The sequence below is a fragment of the Gavia stellata genome, chromosome 10, assembly GCF_030936135.1.
Source record: "Gavia stellata isolate bGavSte3 chromosome 10, bGavSte3.hap2, whole genome shotgun sequence".
NCBI lineage: Eukaryota > Metazoa > Chordata > Aves > Gaviiformes > Gaviidae > Gavia > Gavia stellata.
Window position 1 is genome coordinate 12,693,509 of NC_082603.1, and position 17,277 is coordinate 12,710,785.

The following is a 17,277-nucleotide window of genomic DNA, read 5'->3' on the forward strand; positions in this document are numbered from 1 at the left end:
AAGCATTTTCTGATGCATTGTGAAAGGAAGCTTGTTCAATATATTATATTTAGTGCAGTCAATTAGATTAAAACTTATGCTGCAGCCTTCCTGCACGCATATCCAAGTACTCTAAAACTATAAATAAAAATGAAGGACAATGCAAAACAAGAGTAGGGAGAGAAGCTTAAAATCAGGAAGCCTTTGAAATGATTTTAATTTAACCACTGATACCCCGTAAAGCAAAAGCATCCTACAAGTGGTAAAAAATCAATCAGAAATCTATGCTTTGCCTGACTCTAATTGAAATAAATGCTCGTTACAATGGGAAGAACATAAATTTCCTGATGAAGAATGCACCAAGCTCTTTCTGCACCCTCATGTCTTCATTTGACACTTAAAAACCAGTGAAGTGTTTAGAGTTAAGGCTGGGGACCCTGAGATCTTACCATTGGTAGCCACAGAAATCATGGTGTTTCTCAAATGCATGAAGGAGGTGCCTACTTTGTCTGCAGACACTACCAATGATTCACTGGAAACTGATGAGAACATATGAGCGCTCTGAGGATCTTGACAAAGCATGTGAGCTCGAGTCGCATGCTGCCAGATATCTTCTTATGGCAATGATGCAGTTTAATGCACTGATGCAGATTTCAAAATAGAGCTGAATGATCAGAGATGCAAGTACAGAACACAAACTTGAATAAAAAAGAAACAAAAAGAATATGCATTGTGTCAAAGAATTGAAAGTACAAAAGAAACTTCTAGTGTAAAGACCTCATTGCTACCAATTTAGCCTTGCTAACATTCAACTAGGAAAAAGTCATTTCTTAACTCAGTTTTAGGGTATTATGAAGTCTGCCCTTGAGAGTTAAATAGACAAGTGATAGTGTAAGTACTGTTTGCATATGCTGTGGAACAACTCCTTTGTTCTGGGTAGTTCCAAAAGACAAAGTAACAGTGTCTGGAAGAAGAGAGGAACAAAAGTAGTCTGAGTAGAACTGGGAGCAGAAGACAGTCAAAGCCAGCAGCCATGGAAACCTAAAGTAGTGATCTGCAGTGACACAGTGTTCTGTACTACTTTGGAGGTAACAAAAGTAGAACAGCTCTTGTACATAGTTTTCATAGTACATTTGAAAAACTTTCACAAGAGTGATTAAAACATGCTGAGTGTATAGCGGCCAAGGTGCAGTGAAAGGTCAGCTCTGCTGCTGATGTGAATCATGGTAGTGTGACAGACGCCCGAGGAGCCCCATCCATGCTGGCAGGGGCTACTTACCTTACTTACCTGTTTGGAAGCTTGCTACTGTGATTTGTGCAATGAATGTTTTAGAGGCCAAGTGTTTGTCGACTGTTTTCATGGAAGAATGGTGTTAAAAACTGAGCTTTTGAAAGCAACTGAATCTTTGTGACCCAAAGTAAATTTTTTTCTCACTTGGGAACCATTTTACTTATTTTGCCAAAAAATAAAATCTGTCCAGTTGAAATTCTTACTATCTTTACCAAACAGCATAATTCTTACAGACTTATGTGGTGCAAAAAGTTAACAGAAGTATCATACTAATTATTTTTGCATTTATCCGGAAATCCTACTTTGAATGCTCCTTACTTACGAATCACCTTCTCTGTTGCTTTGGTAATTTGAACATCTGGGTACTCAGTGATGATACATGACAGAAAATTTGATTGCTGACATTGTAGCTTGCATGCTGTGATGATATCAGACAGCAAAGCCCAAACAGTTCTTATTCTCCGGGCCTTTCTGCTTACTTGGAGTGCCTGGCAGGTCTGTGATTATGAACTGTTAAAAGCAGGTATAGATTTTACTTAGCTTTGGACCTCTGCCTTAGAAGCAGTTTCAGAGACATGCAACAGCTCACAGTGTGGGGAGTGAAGTGCTCCAGAGTTCAGTTCAGATGATAATCTTCAGAGTGTTATCGAGAACTTACGGTTCATGCACTAGATCTTGGACTAAATAATTTGCGAGTCATTTTGTTTAGCTGGAATTAATATACAACTGATGTAGGCTGTTGTAGGCTAATAATTTTGTTAAAATTTTTTTAACTAGAAGGGTATGATTGAACACAGTACTATTTCCTTATTTTGACCTAAGCTTGGCTTGGTCAATTTGATTTTGGAAATCTAAATGTAAGTAAGTAGAATGGAATGACTGAGTTACTGGTAGGAGTGAAGGTTTTACAGTAAATAAATTGCTTTGTGTTTGCATTTCTGAAGAGTGGAATCCCACAGTCAAATGAAATACATTTGCTTTGAATTGTCTGGTCACTTTTAATCTTATTCTAGGCTCTGTGTACAAACTGTGTAATATTGACATTATTAGGGCTAATCCAAATGTAAGAGAGAACGGCCAGGGTTGAAGATAGCAAAGGAATAACATGAGCTGTCAGTATTTTGATGCATGTTGCCTTCTTCAGAATAGAAACTGAAGTAACTTATCTCCTTGGTTCATAGACTATTTGAGCCAATATTTTATATTTTCATATATGTATGTGTGCGTGTATATATAAAGTTTGTGTGCATATATAAAATATGTCTGTGTGTGCATCTGTATGTTTATATATATGCACACATATATACACACAGAGACAAATTTTTGGATTAGGCCCAAGGAGAATGTGACATGCTGGATTTTTCGGTCAGTGTGCACTATCTGAAAAAAAACCAAAACCAAACCAAAAGCCCCCCAAAAAAACCACAACCCCAAAATTTTAATGGCAGAGCCATGAAAGTTTTACATGGTCCATGTATCTGCTCATCAAGTTGCTATTGACTTATATGCAAGTTGTATGCTTTATTTTGGATCTGTGCACTTACAAATGCATTTGTGGATAAACATCGCTTATCATTGCAAAAGAAATTTGAGAAAACAAAGACAGTTACTGCTATATACTGAACAAGCAGCTGACCTTGCGTTCTGCATGACTTCAGAAAAGCAAATACATGCTTAGCCTGGCTCAAAGGAGCAATAAGTGTTGACTCTGACAATAAGGTTTTACTTAAAAAAAAACCAACAAAACCCAAAAACCAGTGAAGTGACAGTGTAAAAGCAGTCAATGTTTAGGATAGTTGATTTTTAAAAAATAAACATGTACTGTGGGATGTTGTATTATAAAATAAGTTTACTTGTATGATAAAACTGTCATTGACTGAACACCAGAATGTTGAAAACGATGTGATTTCAATTTCCAGTGACGTGGTATTTTTCTTTCCTGAAAGGAACTCATAGAATACTATAAGCACCACTCTCTCAAAGAAGGCTTTCGAAGTTTGGATACTACTCTTCAATTTCCATACAAAGAATCTGAAAACTCAGTGGGACAAAGGAGTAACAGAACAGGTGGCAGCTGTGAGTATTATAAATTTTTGAATATTATTTTCTGTCATATAAATATTAAAAGGACAGGGTACTTAGAACATCTTCATTCTCCATTTTTGACATATAACCAATTAATATGGTAATGCTTTTAGCTAGGACTTTTTTAAGCTAAGCAGATTCAGATCTGCCAGGAGGTTTATAAACATGTCTAGTAAATTTGTCTTGCTGCCAAACTTAAAATCTCCCTGATATTCAAAAATCTATTAGGCATGCTGGAGAGAGATTAAACTGCATCCTGCCTGTTTTTTTCAGACATTTGCATACATGCAGATACAAGTGTTAATGATATCTGTGACAATTTCTAATCCTTAAAAAGGGATTTAAATAAATCAGTGTTGTAGTGTAGCCATATGAAGCAGCATCTCAGTAATACCACATAAATTTCTCAAAAAGCCATTAGATTTACTGTATCATAATTATTTTTATGCCTGGCTTTTGACCTTAAATGTTACAGGCCTCTAAGCTTCTGAAAGTTAATGAACTACTGTACAATATAAATAGCAATTAAAAAGTTTTAAAGTTTAGAAATAAACTGAGAAGATTTGCAATGCATGTGGTATCCTTTATTTAACTTATTACAACTTAGAGTGGAAGTCAGTATGATTTTTAGGACACGTACAAGTTCAGTGTTAATGATACAAACTACCACGTGGCTGGCCTCTGGAAAGTATATAATGTTTCTGTCAAAGAGCAAATATTAGATTTGCAGTTCTGCAGACAATGGCTGTATCTTTGTACTGCAACAGATAATAAGAGGAAAATAAAAATTGATGGGGATTTTAACAATATGAAGACTGCTGTGAAAGACCATAGAGTCCAGTCTAGTCTTTGTGATGATGAAGCTGGCTGTGTTACTTTCATTTGCTGTGTTTGTGAGCTTTTGTTTACTTGCTTGCCACCATTCCATAACATTTCTATAACTTTGGAGACTTTCTTCCTCTCCTAATTAAAGTGAAGATAATTTAGGACAGATAGATGATTGTAAGAAACAGTGTGTCTCTGTGCATTTCATTTACTCTGTCTCTGTCTTCCAATTTCTCTTTATTCCTTCCATTTCTGTTTTCTTTCATTGCTTCCCAGGACTTCTGTCAGTTGTCTCCCTGCTATGCTGTATCTCAGTACATCTCCATTCTTGCTGAATTTACCTGTCCCATCCTTTCTTCTCCCTTCAGCTTGCGATCTCCCTTTTGCTTCTCTCTTCCTCTTTTCATCTCTTGTGCTTTCCTCATCCCTTGCCTCCTCACAGCATTGAGGCTTTAATTGTTGTGAGGATATGCCCTGCTTAATTTACTTAGCATTTGGTTTTGGTTATTATTGACTCTGAGTAGAACCAATTTGTTTTCTTTACTTTCTTAGGCCAATTAGAATGAATCTATACTGTCCACCAACTTACTAGTCTGCAAGAGCGTTAGCTCAGTTGTTTCATGCTTTACAGGATAAAAGACTTACAGTACATCCTCATTACCTTCAGTCCACATACAAAAAACCCCATCTACTTTAACAAGATCTTTTAGGCAGTATATAGAAGTGCAAGAGAAATGAGTGTGAGTTGCTCTCATTTTAGTCAAGGGGATGAGAAAGTGCATGTCTGCTACAGTAAATATCAGCCATTTAATGTTACAAACTATGCTGGTGAGAGTGGGCAGGTTTTGTCTTAGGCCAAACTGATCAAAAACCCCTCTCAGTTCTCGGACTCCTCATATAAAATCTAATAAATTTCCACAATTCTGCTAGCCTACCTAGTTTGACTCTTGATGACACTTTTCATTTAATGGATTTGACAGTTTTCTTTTAAAGAGTTAGCATGTCCCTATGAGTGTGGTGGGTTTTGTTAGGATTTTTTTTTTAAGCAAAATTTCCGTGATTAACGACCCATCTGCGAGTCATGCTAATCAGTTTTAAAGGTATCCTGTTAGTTTTTACCAAGTTGATGTTAGAATAGCTATGTATCTAGGCTGTGTGAACCCTGCTGGGCTGAATTTGGAAAGAACTTGGTAAAATTTAGGGTGCAGTTTTGTTTAGTAGAGGAAGCAAATAAGTCATGGGGCAGTGGTTGGACATTGAGTTTGCTTCACAGCCCTCAGTGAGAACCGCCACACAGCTGGTTTTTTGACCTCTTCCCACTTAATCTGAGTGCAAGAAAAACAGTTGTTGAAAGGAAGCCAGACAAGTCAGATGAAGAGAGAGAGGGGCACTTTCCCTTTTTTTTTCAGTTGTGCAACTACTCAGTGTCACATTCACCATATTTTAACAAGCATGGGCCTGAAGCTAGTGAATGCAATGGCAGTTTGAAGCTGATCTTAAGGAGGTTTGGGTTTCAACTCAGTATTTTGCACTATACTATTCACATCACAGAATCAGTAAGGTTGGAAAACACCTGTAAGATCATCAAGTCCAACCATCAACCCAACACTACCGTGCCCACTAAACTATGTCCCACCATGCCACGTCTACATGTTTTTTGAACACCTCCAGTGATGGTGACTCCACCACCTCCCTGGGTGGCCTGTTCCAGTGCTTCACCACTCTCTCAGTAAAGAGATTTTTCCTAATATCCAGCCTGAACCTCCCCTGGCACAACTTGAGGCCATTTCCTCTTGTCCTGTTGCTAGTTACATGGGAGAAGAGACCAACACCCACCTCTCTGCAACCCCCTTTCAGGTAGTTGTAGAGAGCGATGAGGTCTCCCCTCAGCCTCCTCTTCTCCAGACTGAACAACCCCAGTTCCCTCAGCCACTCCTCATAAGACTTGTGTTCCAGACCCCTCACCAGCTTCGTCGCCCTTCTCTGGACACACTCCAGCACCTCAATGTCCTTCTTGTAGTGAGGGGCCCAAAACTGAACACAGTATTTGAGGTGCGGCCTCACCAGTGCCGAGTACAGGGGCACGATCACCTCCCTACTCCTGCTGGCCACACTGTTTCTGATACAGGCCAGGATGCCGTTGGCCTTCTTGGCCACCTGGGCACACTGCTGGCTCGTATTTAGCCGGCTCTCAGCCAGCACCCCCAGGTCCTTTTCTGCAGGGCAGGTTTCCAGCCACTCTTCCCCAAGCCTGTCGCGTTGCATGGGGTTGTTGTGGCCCAAGTGCGGGACCCGGCGCTTGGCCTTGTTGAACTGCATACAGTTGGCCTCGGCCCATCGATCCAGTCTGTCCATGACTGTATCTGGATTTTTTAATGAAGCCATCCTTTGAAAAGACATCAGCTTCTTATTCAAAACAGCCGGTCTTTAGCATATATAATTGACAGAATAAGTGGGAAAAGTATTTCTAAAAAATACGGGCTCAACTACTGTAGAATTTGACAAAGTTGTATCATTTTCTGCTGCCAAAGTCTTTGAGCTGCTGTGAAATTGAATGGCAATACCAAATTAACTTCACTTTCTAGAACAATGTGAGAAAAGATTATATTCATTTTTTCTAATTGTCATGTTTTCATTTACCCATTGAAGGAAAGAAATCAAGTGGCATTTCAGTTTACTTGTAATTTCTGATGAGACTCATAATAAATCACCTTGTAATGTTATACATTTTCAGGGAATTTGATTCTCCTTTCAGCATCTACTAGATTTTTAGAACAAAAACCTTCATTTTGGCTTCCCACTTCAATTAATGTGGTTGTAAAAGCTGTCAGACATTTACTTTTCTCAATATAGAAATTTAAGTTAATTAGGAAGACTTTGGGGGAAATGATACATTCTTTCTTCTTAATTTTCAGTCTTGGCCTTTTCTAGATATAGTATGATCAAATTTTGGTTTGCTACACAGAAAAATAGTAATTCTTACATTAGATTAGAGGGGTGATCGACCATTTAATGAAATAAAGGTAGAAGTGGAAGAAAAGTTGACATTCTTCTACAGAATAGTTTTTGGCACTTTATTCCAGTCTGCTGATGCAGAGCACAATCATATTGAGAAATCTGAGTTTTTATGAAATTGAGATTTGAATGTAACCTAAATCATGAAGCCCAATACTATCTGAGTGACTGTTTTTCATCACCTGTAGACTAGGAGTAGGTACATTAACTAGTATCACATCATTCTACTACTTAATGCATTAACTGTGTAAAAGTATCTGTGAATAAAGTAAAATAAAACAAGTGTCACCCCAACCTTTAAGGAAACAAAAGAACCTGGCCTTTCTCTTTAAAAGCCAACATCAAACCCCTTATCAGTAGTGTTTAAAAATAGCCTAGTTATCTGCAGATATCTAGCAGGATTTCCTTGCCCACGTAGGTTTAGTTGTCCAGAATTTCACATGTAAAACCAAACCTCCAGTTATATCAGACAGAAAAATTCTTAAAAAGTTAAGATAATGTATGGATAGGAAGGGACCAGCCACCCCCTATATAGCACCTAACCTGTTTTTATTCCTGCATGCTACTTTTGCACACTATCATTGTACTTCTGTAGAAATGAAGGCAGTTACCTGTCTCTAAGAATGGGCACACTACTTCAGTCAAGTTGCCCTTTCGGTTTGAGTAACACATTTCCACACAGAGCTGTAACCTGGGGTTGCTAGCTCCAGTATAAAGGAGTTCCTCAGGTAACCTCGTGCATTCTTGGATAATCCATTTAGGATTAGAGGTGGAGAAAGGATCATCACTGTGAAGGATCAGAAGGGTGTGTGCAAGAGGCCCTGGAGTATGTTTCTTTTGTATTACTTTGAGATACTAACCTGAACTGCTGTTGGTTTGTGTTGTGGGTGTTTTTAAACAAATAACCCATAGCTTATGAAGGTTAAAATACAGTATCGGTCCTGTTTATTTATGCTGGTAGTTTCATTGTCACAAACGTATCTATACTAATCCAAGTAAGATGCACAAAACTTTATCATTACCTCCACCATGGATTCTTTCTTAACTCCTTGCATAAAATAGTTCTAGTTGTCATACCTGCAAATAAACATTTGGAAGCAAAATTATTTTGTTTCAAGTGTAGTCGCAAGAATAAATTCAGTGAAGCAGCTGTATGTGATGAATATAACCCTGCTACATTTTTAAGGAACACTCTTGGTCAGTAATTATAGATATTATTAGGCATAATTTAGAAGCTACATTTTCATTTATCCAGTTGAGGATGGACTTCCCTTTCCAAATCACAGCTGGGAGCAAAGATCCCGACTTTATTAGGTTCTGTACACTATATATCTTCATTGCCTCTTCAAAAGAGGGGAAAAAAATGTGAGAACATGCCAACAAACTGTATTTCTGTTTGAAGTTATTTTAGTTCATTTAATCTAATTTTGTATTTAAAAATGTGTTGACCCTGGGTTTGTTGGCAGTAGAGCAAGTGCATCTCTAACCTTTCACCTGTTACAGCTGTTACAGGGACTAGGATGATGTGCTGGTTCTGCCTAGGCCAAACTTACACTTTTTTTTTTGCTTGCTTGGGGGTTTTCTCTCAAGTGAGGGAAAACTGCAAAGGCGAGCAATACTTTTTGGGCCTTAGAGGATGGATGTAGCTTAGCTGTGGAATTCCTATGGATGTTAATGATTATCAGGGCAAAATGCAGATTTTTTTTTTCCCATGCATATTATGAGACCCCAGTTCAACTGGTACTTAGACTATATTCCTAATTAAGAGTGTGTGACTAGTCTTCCTGGGCTCAAGGGTAATTCTTATGTATACGTGAGTTCCTGCTTTTGTACTGTTAAGAAGTGGGGCACACAAAATTAAAGAAGAAAAAAAATTCTGTTAAATCTGAAAATATTTGTAAGAGTCTGCAGTTTCAGTTTGCTTCTTGAGACCCTGAATGGGTGTCTTCTTTCTACTTTACTCTTTGAAAAATGCAGTTGTTAGAAATTAAATCATAGATCCAAATTTTCTAGTTATTATAGTCAATTTCCTTCCAGACATCCTTACTAGGGAACCTTAGTTTCCTTATTATCAAAGAATTATATAGTTAAAAAACTATTATTTAAATCTTGTGCCAATATTTCAATGTTCTTTTGCTTTTCTCTTTTTCTCTTTCTTTCTCTAAGCCCCTTCTTTGTTCTGTGGGTTTTCTTTTGTAACTCCTCCAGACTACAGCTTTGTTCCCCCTTCCTCCACTCCTTTCTGGTCAGGTACTGCTTTACTGCTTTTATATTTCTTCTAAATTTGCTTCTGTTGTTTCTGTATGCAGCAAGTGAGGGAAGGGACGAATCTAATACTTCAGTTCTTCTCTGACTCCAAAAACTGAGTTATTACATGTTACTCTTGGAGTGTAACAAAAATCAAACTCTTAAACTTTTTCAAAAGTGTGTATTGCAATAAGCAGTTTGAATAGGTGTTGCAAAGCTCAATAGTTGCAGCAGATTCAATCAATGATCAATTGACTGTTAATTTGCTAGATAGTTGACATCCATGAGCTATATATATTTTAATGTATTTGTTCAAATGCACATAGCTGAAAATGTCACTGGTTGTAGATAAATAAGTTCGTCCCATCCCTGCAGCAAACAATACTGCAGCAGCATCTTAGAATGCAGTATGTTTTTCTTTTTTAGAAAATGCTTTCTTTAAATTCTGCATTAGCATTGTTAATTAATTTTACCCATCTGTTTCCTAAATATTGTTTTCTTTATTCTCATTTAACCATCCCTGGCTTTAATAAATGCATAAATTTTAAACTAAGAGACGGCATAAAAATGCTTAAAGTAGTAGCAGTGGTAGTCTCAATTAGTGCATCGGTATGGCTGTGACTTGCTCTGGTCTCGTAAGGCCTAGTCTTCAGAGGTGAACTGCACCGCTGGACAATTCAAGAAGAATTTTGCTAATGGGAAGGTAAATGTCTTCAAGGAGCATATGGAAGGAGCTACTACTGTTGAGAACGCAGCGTTCACTCACGTTACACTGACACACCTCTGTGTACAGGGTGTTGAAGACTTTGCCTAGGTTGTGCAAATCAGGACTGAGGCTGGCTTTTGCACTAGGGAAAGGGAGGTGTCTAGCATGCACGAACACGGATGTAGTCGTAATCAAGATCTGACTGGGAGATCTAAGTAGGCAGTACGTTTTACACCTGCCCCACAGAGGTCATCCAAATTGTTTAGTGCTCTGAGATGGATTCTTAAGGCTTTCCATAGTTTCTAGAGGGGAAAAGGATGTAGGTAGCAGCTCGGCAGTAGAATGGCTAGTGTGCTTACTTGTGCTGAGAGTGTCTCCGAGCCCTCCCCTGATTCATGCCAGGGATTTAAATCTCAATGTCCTATACTGCTCTTGAATGTTTTGCCCCCTCAGTTGTTCACCGTTTTGGAGTCTGTTTCTTCCATTTCTATCTCCTTACATACAGATTTTTTTGGGGGCAGATACTTTTATTTCCTTGCAGTAGTCACAACATTGAGAATCCAAGCTTTAAGGCACTCTTCTAGTTGACATTTACTTACAGAAAGGGACACATCTGTAGAAAAGATGAATAGAAAGCCATTCTGGTATAACTGTTTACCCTGTGGTCATGACATCCAGCTGGAATGTCTGAAGCACTCACCTCTTTTGAATCGGAGAATGCAAAGGAGTTAAGTTTTGACCCTTTATTGTAAGTAAATACTGTGAGATTCTATCCTTTTGGGCGAGGATAGAAGATGACTTCTTTCATTCAGCTGCACAGTACTTGATTGTAAAGTCTACTCTTACTGAAGCTGGTATCTGTTCCATGAAAACAAAATTGTGAAGTGGCCTACAGTGATAGAACAGCAATCAAGACCCAGCATTACTTTAAGCCTACCACACATTCCCATATATGGTTTCAACAAATTATAATTATATTCCTTTTTTCATATGAAAAACTGCTTTATCAGAAAATTCTTAAGTAACTGTAACAATAATTAAGGATTCAATGTCTTGCATATCACAATATGCTGTGTAAAGTATTTTTTTATATAAGTACAAAATATTAAAGGAAAATACTGATTGGTAATTCTTAATAAGCTTATATACCTGTTTGAATGGGATTTCATATTCTGATAGATAGGCTACATTACTTCGTATGTTCTTAGTAAAACCATCTGTTTTAAAATAGCCAAAGAATTTGCTTACATTCAATGAACAAATACTTATTTCATGATATTACAAGTATTTTTTTCAAAAGAATCTGCAGAGCTGGCTTAGTTCTGCTGATATGGAAGTTGGTAACACAGGAGAAGGGTTAAGCTGACTACTGAGCACTACTGGAGGTGCTGCCCATGCTTGTATAATAGAACTGAGGTTTGGTTAAACAGTGCAAGTAAATGTACATTGCTTCAAGGAGCATGGAAACTAATACACAAAAGCAACCCTTAGGGGATATGGCTGCAGAATTACAAGGAGGCCATACCACAAGGAGAGAGAAACAACTACTCACAGCTTTTATAATAATACATTGACCCTCACAGAATTTAAGTACGGGCAGAAACCTGAGCTAGACCAGCCTGCTGTGATCACATGGAGCCTCTTTTGTTTGCACCCCAATTCTTTCATCAGTGGCCCAAACTAATATTAAAATTCAATTGCAGCCCATCTATCTCACTGTCAATGAGAAACTTTTCCAACATAGTCTAGTGTGAATCAAGGCTGACTATAGTTCCCTGTCTTTTCCTCTCCTCCTGTTTGCAGAAGGAAAGACTAGGTTAACCAAAAGTGTATTTTTCTCATTCACACGTGTACCTTTTATTCAACTCCCTCAGATTTCTCACCCTGTTAATCCTCTGAGTATCTCCCTCCAAATACCCAATGTTTATTTATTACTACTTTCTCATTAGCTGCTTTTCTTTTTTCTCGCTTTTTCTCCCCCCCCCCCCCCCCCCCCCCTTAATTTCTCATTCACATTCTCCTGTTGGGCACTTTCTTTCCATCAATCTCTGCTGTTAATCCCATTCTCTCTCTCCTTCCTTCTTCTCCCTGTAGCTATCCTCTTTCTCTCTTTCACTCAGTGTTTCTTCTGTCTCCCATCTCTACAGATGTCCTTTCCACATGCTGACTGTCTTCTCTCAAGTTTCATTTATCCTGGGACAACTCTGATTGGGAATTCAGGGCTGATAGTCTCTACTCAAGTTGGTTTTGTGACTATGTCACTAGAGAGATATGGTTAATATTTTTTCCAAAATTAGCACTGTCATTTTCCTGTATTCCATCACTCATCTGACTTCCTTTTATAGATTTCCTATCATGAGCATCACTTTTATTTGAAAATATGGATGTTGGATTCTAAATCAATCTGAATTCTGCTACTTTCTGCCTTAAGACTTCTGGAGATATATGGGTTTGATTTCTCTTGCTTCTTTCTCCTTTTCCTCTCTGGCTTCACAATTTGAAAGAGAGTTAGAAGTCCTCCTTTCGCCCAGATCTGCCCCTCTTTCTTTTTCTATCCTAATTTTCCTTCTTCCATGCATTTCTTCCCTCATTAGTTCTTTTCTTCCATGTTTTCCTAAATTTGTTCATCTTTGCCTCATGTAAACTTCTTCCTTGCCCCTTTATCTCCTTTCTAGAATCTGAAATGATACCTGCTCCCCAGAATCACTCCTTCCATCCTGTGATGCTTCCCCAAATCTGCCAGTGATATTGCTGCACACCTATAAATGGTTACTGACGTTACAATCAATAACTGCTCTTTTTCTTTTTTTCTTTCTCCAAAACAATTGCTGCCCATGATGTGCTCTTTCCCTGTAAAATTGATTACTGCAATGCTGATAAGGTATAGGACATAACATTCATGTCAGGATCTAAACAAGTAGCCTCTATGTCTGACTTGATTAGAGGGGAAAATGTGTGTTTGAACTTTAATGTACTTAATACATCACCTAGATTTTTACAACATCTTTATATTGTAAATATAATCAATAAATTGAGATGCTGATGCTCTTTTATATGGCATCCTGTATCAAGTATCGGATAAGCATACTCTACATTAGTAGTCTGACATTTTGGACTAAACTTTAATGGCATGATAAAAAAGAGGGCATAATCTGTTGCCAAAACAGTTTTTTAGGCATTCCATTTTTGTGATATATCTAATATTTTAAACATAGTATTTGTTGTTATTTTAAAATAAATTGTATTGTCTCTGTAAGCTAAAAATATTTGAATATATAGTGATTTTCATATATTTGATACTATTATGCAAAAGCCTCTGTTTCTATGAAGTGTCCCCAGTGGGGTCAGAAGAATTCTTAAATGCAAGCAGAGCTGAAATGGTCAAGATTTTGTAGCTCATTTGCCGTGTTTTGTGTTCTTGATTTAAATTAAAGGCAACTAGCTATGAACTTTTAGTATTACATTGTTGAAGGCATTGCTAAAACTAGATTCTTAATGGTATTTTCTAAAGACAATTGGGAATTTCTAAGACATTCAAAAGGGTTCTGTGGAAAAAGATGGTTATATGTACATTATATCAAGTCATCCGTCATGATCGTATGATGAATTCTTCTGAAATCTTTTCAGTAGGAAGCTTGCTTGTGCTCATAAATTCCTATCTACAATGACTTACATAGGAAAAGAATGGCATTAATGGAAAAAAAAAAGAAAAAAGAATGCTTTGACCAAATAATCCAACTACAAAATGTAGTAAACTAGTAGATTTTTTTCTAAACTACTCAAGTCAAAGGCCTTTATGTCTTAGGTGCCGTGGCCACTTTTTCCTCTCATTGGAAGAGGATTTCTTTTGCAAGTTTGGATGTTCTACATCAGGGTTGAAAACATAATTTCCTATAAAATTATTTCGGAGAAGGGGATTGGTTTTTGAAATGAGGATTTTTTTCACATTTTCTTTTAAAAAATATTTTACAACTTTTTATTGCTTAAAATATCTGGGCTTTACGTTGGCAAAATGCTTACATATTGATGTAGCTTAAAATTTTTAAGTATTAATTTCACTGGAACTTAGGAAAAAATTTGTAAGGATTTTTTTTCTTCATGAAAAGTTTTGTAGAACAAATTCATTGGTGATTTACAGAATAAACTCCTGAAAAGAGTAGATTTACATCAGCCAATGTTCATGCAGATTGTAACAAATGATCCATACAAACTTCCTGTGGAAACCCTTTACTTTTTTGCTCATGCTGATGTTAGCTTCCAATTTTAAGTGCATTAATATTTAACTTGGGAGTTGTTTTTGAAAGAACAGCACCTCATTCTGTTTGTTTTGCTTCATTAGAGGTTTAAAGTTAAATCAACTGTAAATGCTAATAATTCTTTTGGAAAGAAACTAGTGACCTGTAAAATATGTTGATGCATGTAACTAGCAGCAAGTTTTATTATGAAGCACAAAAATACAATAATTGCAAATGTATTTAGCAATTTTGGGGTGGGGGATATTTATTTACGATTCATCTAGTTTGACTTTATTCTAAAAATAAAAAGAACTATTAAAAAAAAATCATGTAAAATCCCTTCAACTTTTACACCATTCACCTATGTTTAAACCTTCTTGATCTGTGTAGTGCAGATGCTTTCACATTTGCATAAAAAATAATGCCAGTGTATGTTGTTGTGAAATCATTGTTTTACATTTTACAGTACTGTTGTTTACATTACTTCAGGAGTCTCAATTAACAAACCTTAATAATATCAACATCTGTTTCATTTCAGTGCTAAGCCCAAAGGTGATAGGCATTGCCATAGCCAGGTATGACTTCTGTGCAAGAGACATGAGAGAACTATCCTTACTGAAAGGGGATGTTGTAAAAATTTATACAAAGATGAGTGCGAATGGCTGGTGGAGAGGTGAAGTAAATGGAAGGGTAAGGCTGTGGTTTTTTTTTTTTCCTTTGTCTCACTTCTGCCTTCAATGACAATAATTTTGTAAAAAAAAAAAAAAAAAAAAAAAAAAGGCATGTTCCTACATCATAAACCTTCTTTGTATATTTAAATTCACAAGATACAACATGTTCTCATCTGTGTTTCATAGGAGCCAGGCAGAACTCTTGCCAGGCAGCTTTCCCAGCATCTAAATTAATTGGTTATTTAATGTGACCTATCAGGCTGAATATTTGGGCAAGATTATATGGTTGGAAAATAACCAGGATTAATAGTACAGCTGCAGCTGAACTTTCTTGAACTGTGTTGCACACATGTATTTGGGGTCAAAAGCTCGGGTTCCTGGTGCTGTGAAAGTCTGTTTAGCAGTTTAACAGGGAATGATTTCCACACCTTTCTGCCAGACTACAATGCAATGGAATCAGCCACCTTTTTTATTAGGAGGCTGCTTTTTTGATGTCTAAAAATGTGGCTCATATGAAGTGGCATCTTTAGCAGGGATTTTTACCAAGTCACTTTACACTGCACTCAGACTTGCATGGAAGTAAAGTTCTAGTTTTGACCTATGAAAGCGATATTGTTTCAATCTTAGTATATTGCTCTTTAATGAAGATTAGTCAGAAGTATTTGAGGCTGCTGTTTGCAAATCTAAAGGGCTGAGATGCAGGGTCAAGGAATGTGAGGTGGAAGAAAGTAGATTGGCTGGAAGCTGGAAATGAAAGTATTAAGTCCGGTTGAAGTAGATGTCCAGATTTACTGCTTTATGTAATTTGGAGAACTTTTTTTTGTGTACATGAGCCTGGTTATGATCTTAAAGTGAAATGGTCCATTAGACAAGAAGAAATAGGGAAGCAGAAGAAATAGGGGTCATCCTATATACATTTTACATGTGAAGAAAACAGCATCTCATTCTAATGCAGCTACCCACATCCTACCACATACGAACATGCCCTGTTGTATGCTACCATTCTTTCTGATAGCTTTCACAGCCTGGATTTGAAATTATAAGCTCACCTCTGGAGATATTTTGGCAAGGTAGTCTAAAACAAAATTTATGCAGTTACTCCTTCCATTGATGCTCTAGGTTTGATTTTGAGGTCTTTCATGAGTGTTAAATTGACTTAACATATAAAGAAGTCCAAGTGAAAATCCTAAAGTGAATAGATAAGTTAATGACATTGCTTCCCTGTATGTCTTATATGATCCTTATTTGACACATCATTAATTTCAGAATGCAGATAGCATTATAACGTAGAAAGTGTAAAACACTGGATTCTGCCTTCCAGTTCTGTCTTAGTTAAAACTTCTGTTGGTGGCAATGAAATTTAACTCCATGTTATGCAATCAAATCAGTCACTATTTCCTTTGTAAGAGGATTCTCTGGACCTGACTGAAGCCTGTTAAATATTTAACTGCTCATTTAAAACATGACAGCATCCTGCCTGTAAAACTACTTCTGCTCTTGGCATTTCTAGACTTTTTTCTGAATTCTTAGACTTAGAATTTGGGCAAAAGTGTTTGGGGTTTTTTGGGGGGGGGGGGTAAGGGGCAAGGGGGAGGAGGGATTTGGTCTCCAAATTGTCATATCTGCAAGTTATTCTTTTATTTAGGTTACTTACCCTAACTGTGGCAGGTCAGTCAAGTTTGTCTTTGTAATCTTACATTTACTGAACAGACCCATCCTTGTTTTGCCTAGTTCAGCCATTTAAAAGTGCATCTCATGTATTATTTTGTTCTGCTTTTCCCCTTTTTAGGTGGGCTGGTTTCCATCAACTTATGTTGAAGAGGACGAATGAGTTAAAAACTTTCCTCTGACCAGCAGTTTCAGGGATTGTGAAAATTTAATATCTTCAAAGTGTTATTGGTCTTGTTAAGTATTTAAACAGCAGCATTTTTGTCTGTCTGAACCTTCCAGTCTTAATGTTGGGTTTTATACAGAAGTTTGCGCTGACAGATTATTACCTTGCCCAGAGCTGTGCAAGAAACAACCTGCTGGTTTGCCACCACTGGGGATCAGTACAAAGCCCAACCCTCACCTTCCCAGAAGATCTCTGGAAAACAAATTTCTTTATGCTCCTTTTCATTTCACCCTGTACTACACCATGAATGCTAGCTATGGCTGAATATTTAATAAGTCTCTTTTCTTCTAGCTAACATCTGTGATGGTACAAGGAGATGAAGGCTTATT

The 17,277-nt window shown here is 37.2% G+C and overlaps 1 protein-coding gene across 2 annotated transcripts in view; it reads left to right on the plus strand.

Moving 5' to 3' along the window:
- Positions 1 to 16,885, plus strand: part of VAV3 (vav guanine nucleotide exchange factor 3) — a 172,925-nt gene extending 156,040 nt beyond the window's left edge. For both annotated transcript variants that reach the window (XM_059821822.1, XM_059821821.1), the window contains exons 25-27: positions 3,217 to 3,346; positions 14,922 to 15,073; positions 16,844 to 16,885. In XM_059821822.1, the coding sequence (XP_059677805.1) occupies positions 3,217 to 3,346; positions 14,922 to 15,073; positions 16,844 to 16,885 (324 nt within the window). The remainder of the gene's footprint in view (positions 1 to 3,216; positions 3,347 to 14,921; positions 15,074 to 16,843) is intronic.
- Positions 16,886 to 17,277: the final 392 nt, after the last annotated feature.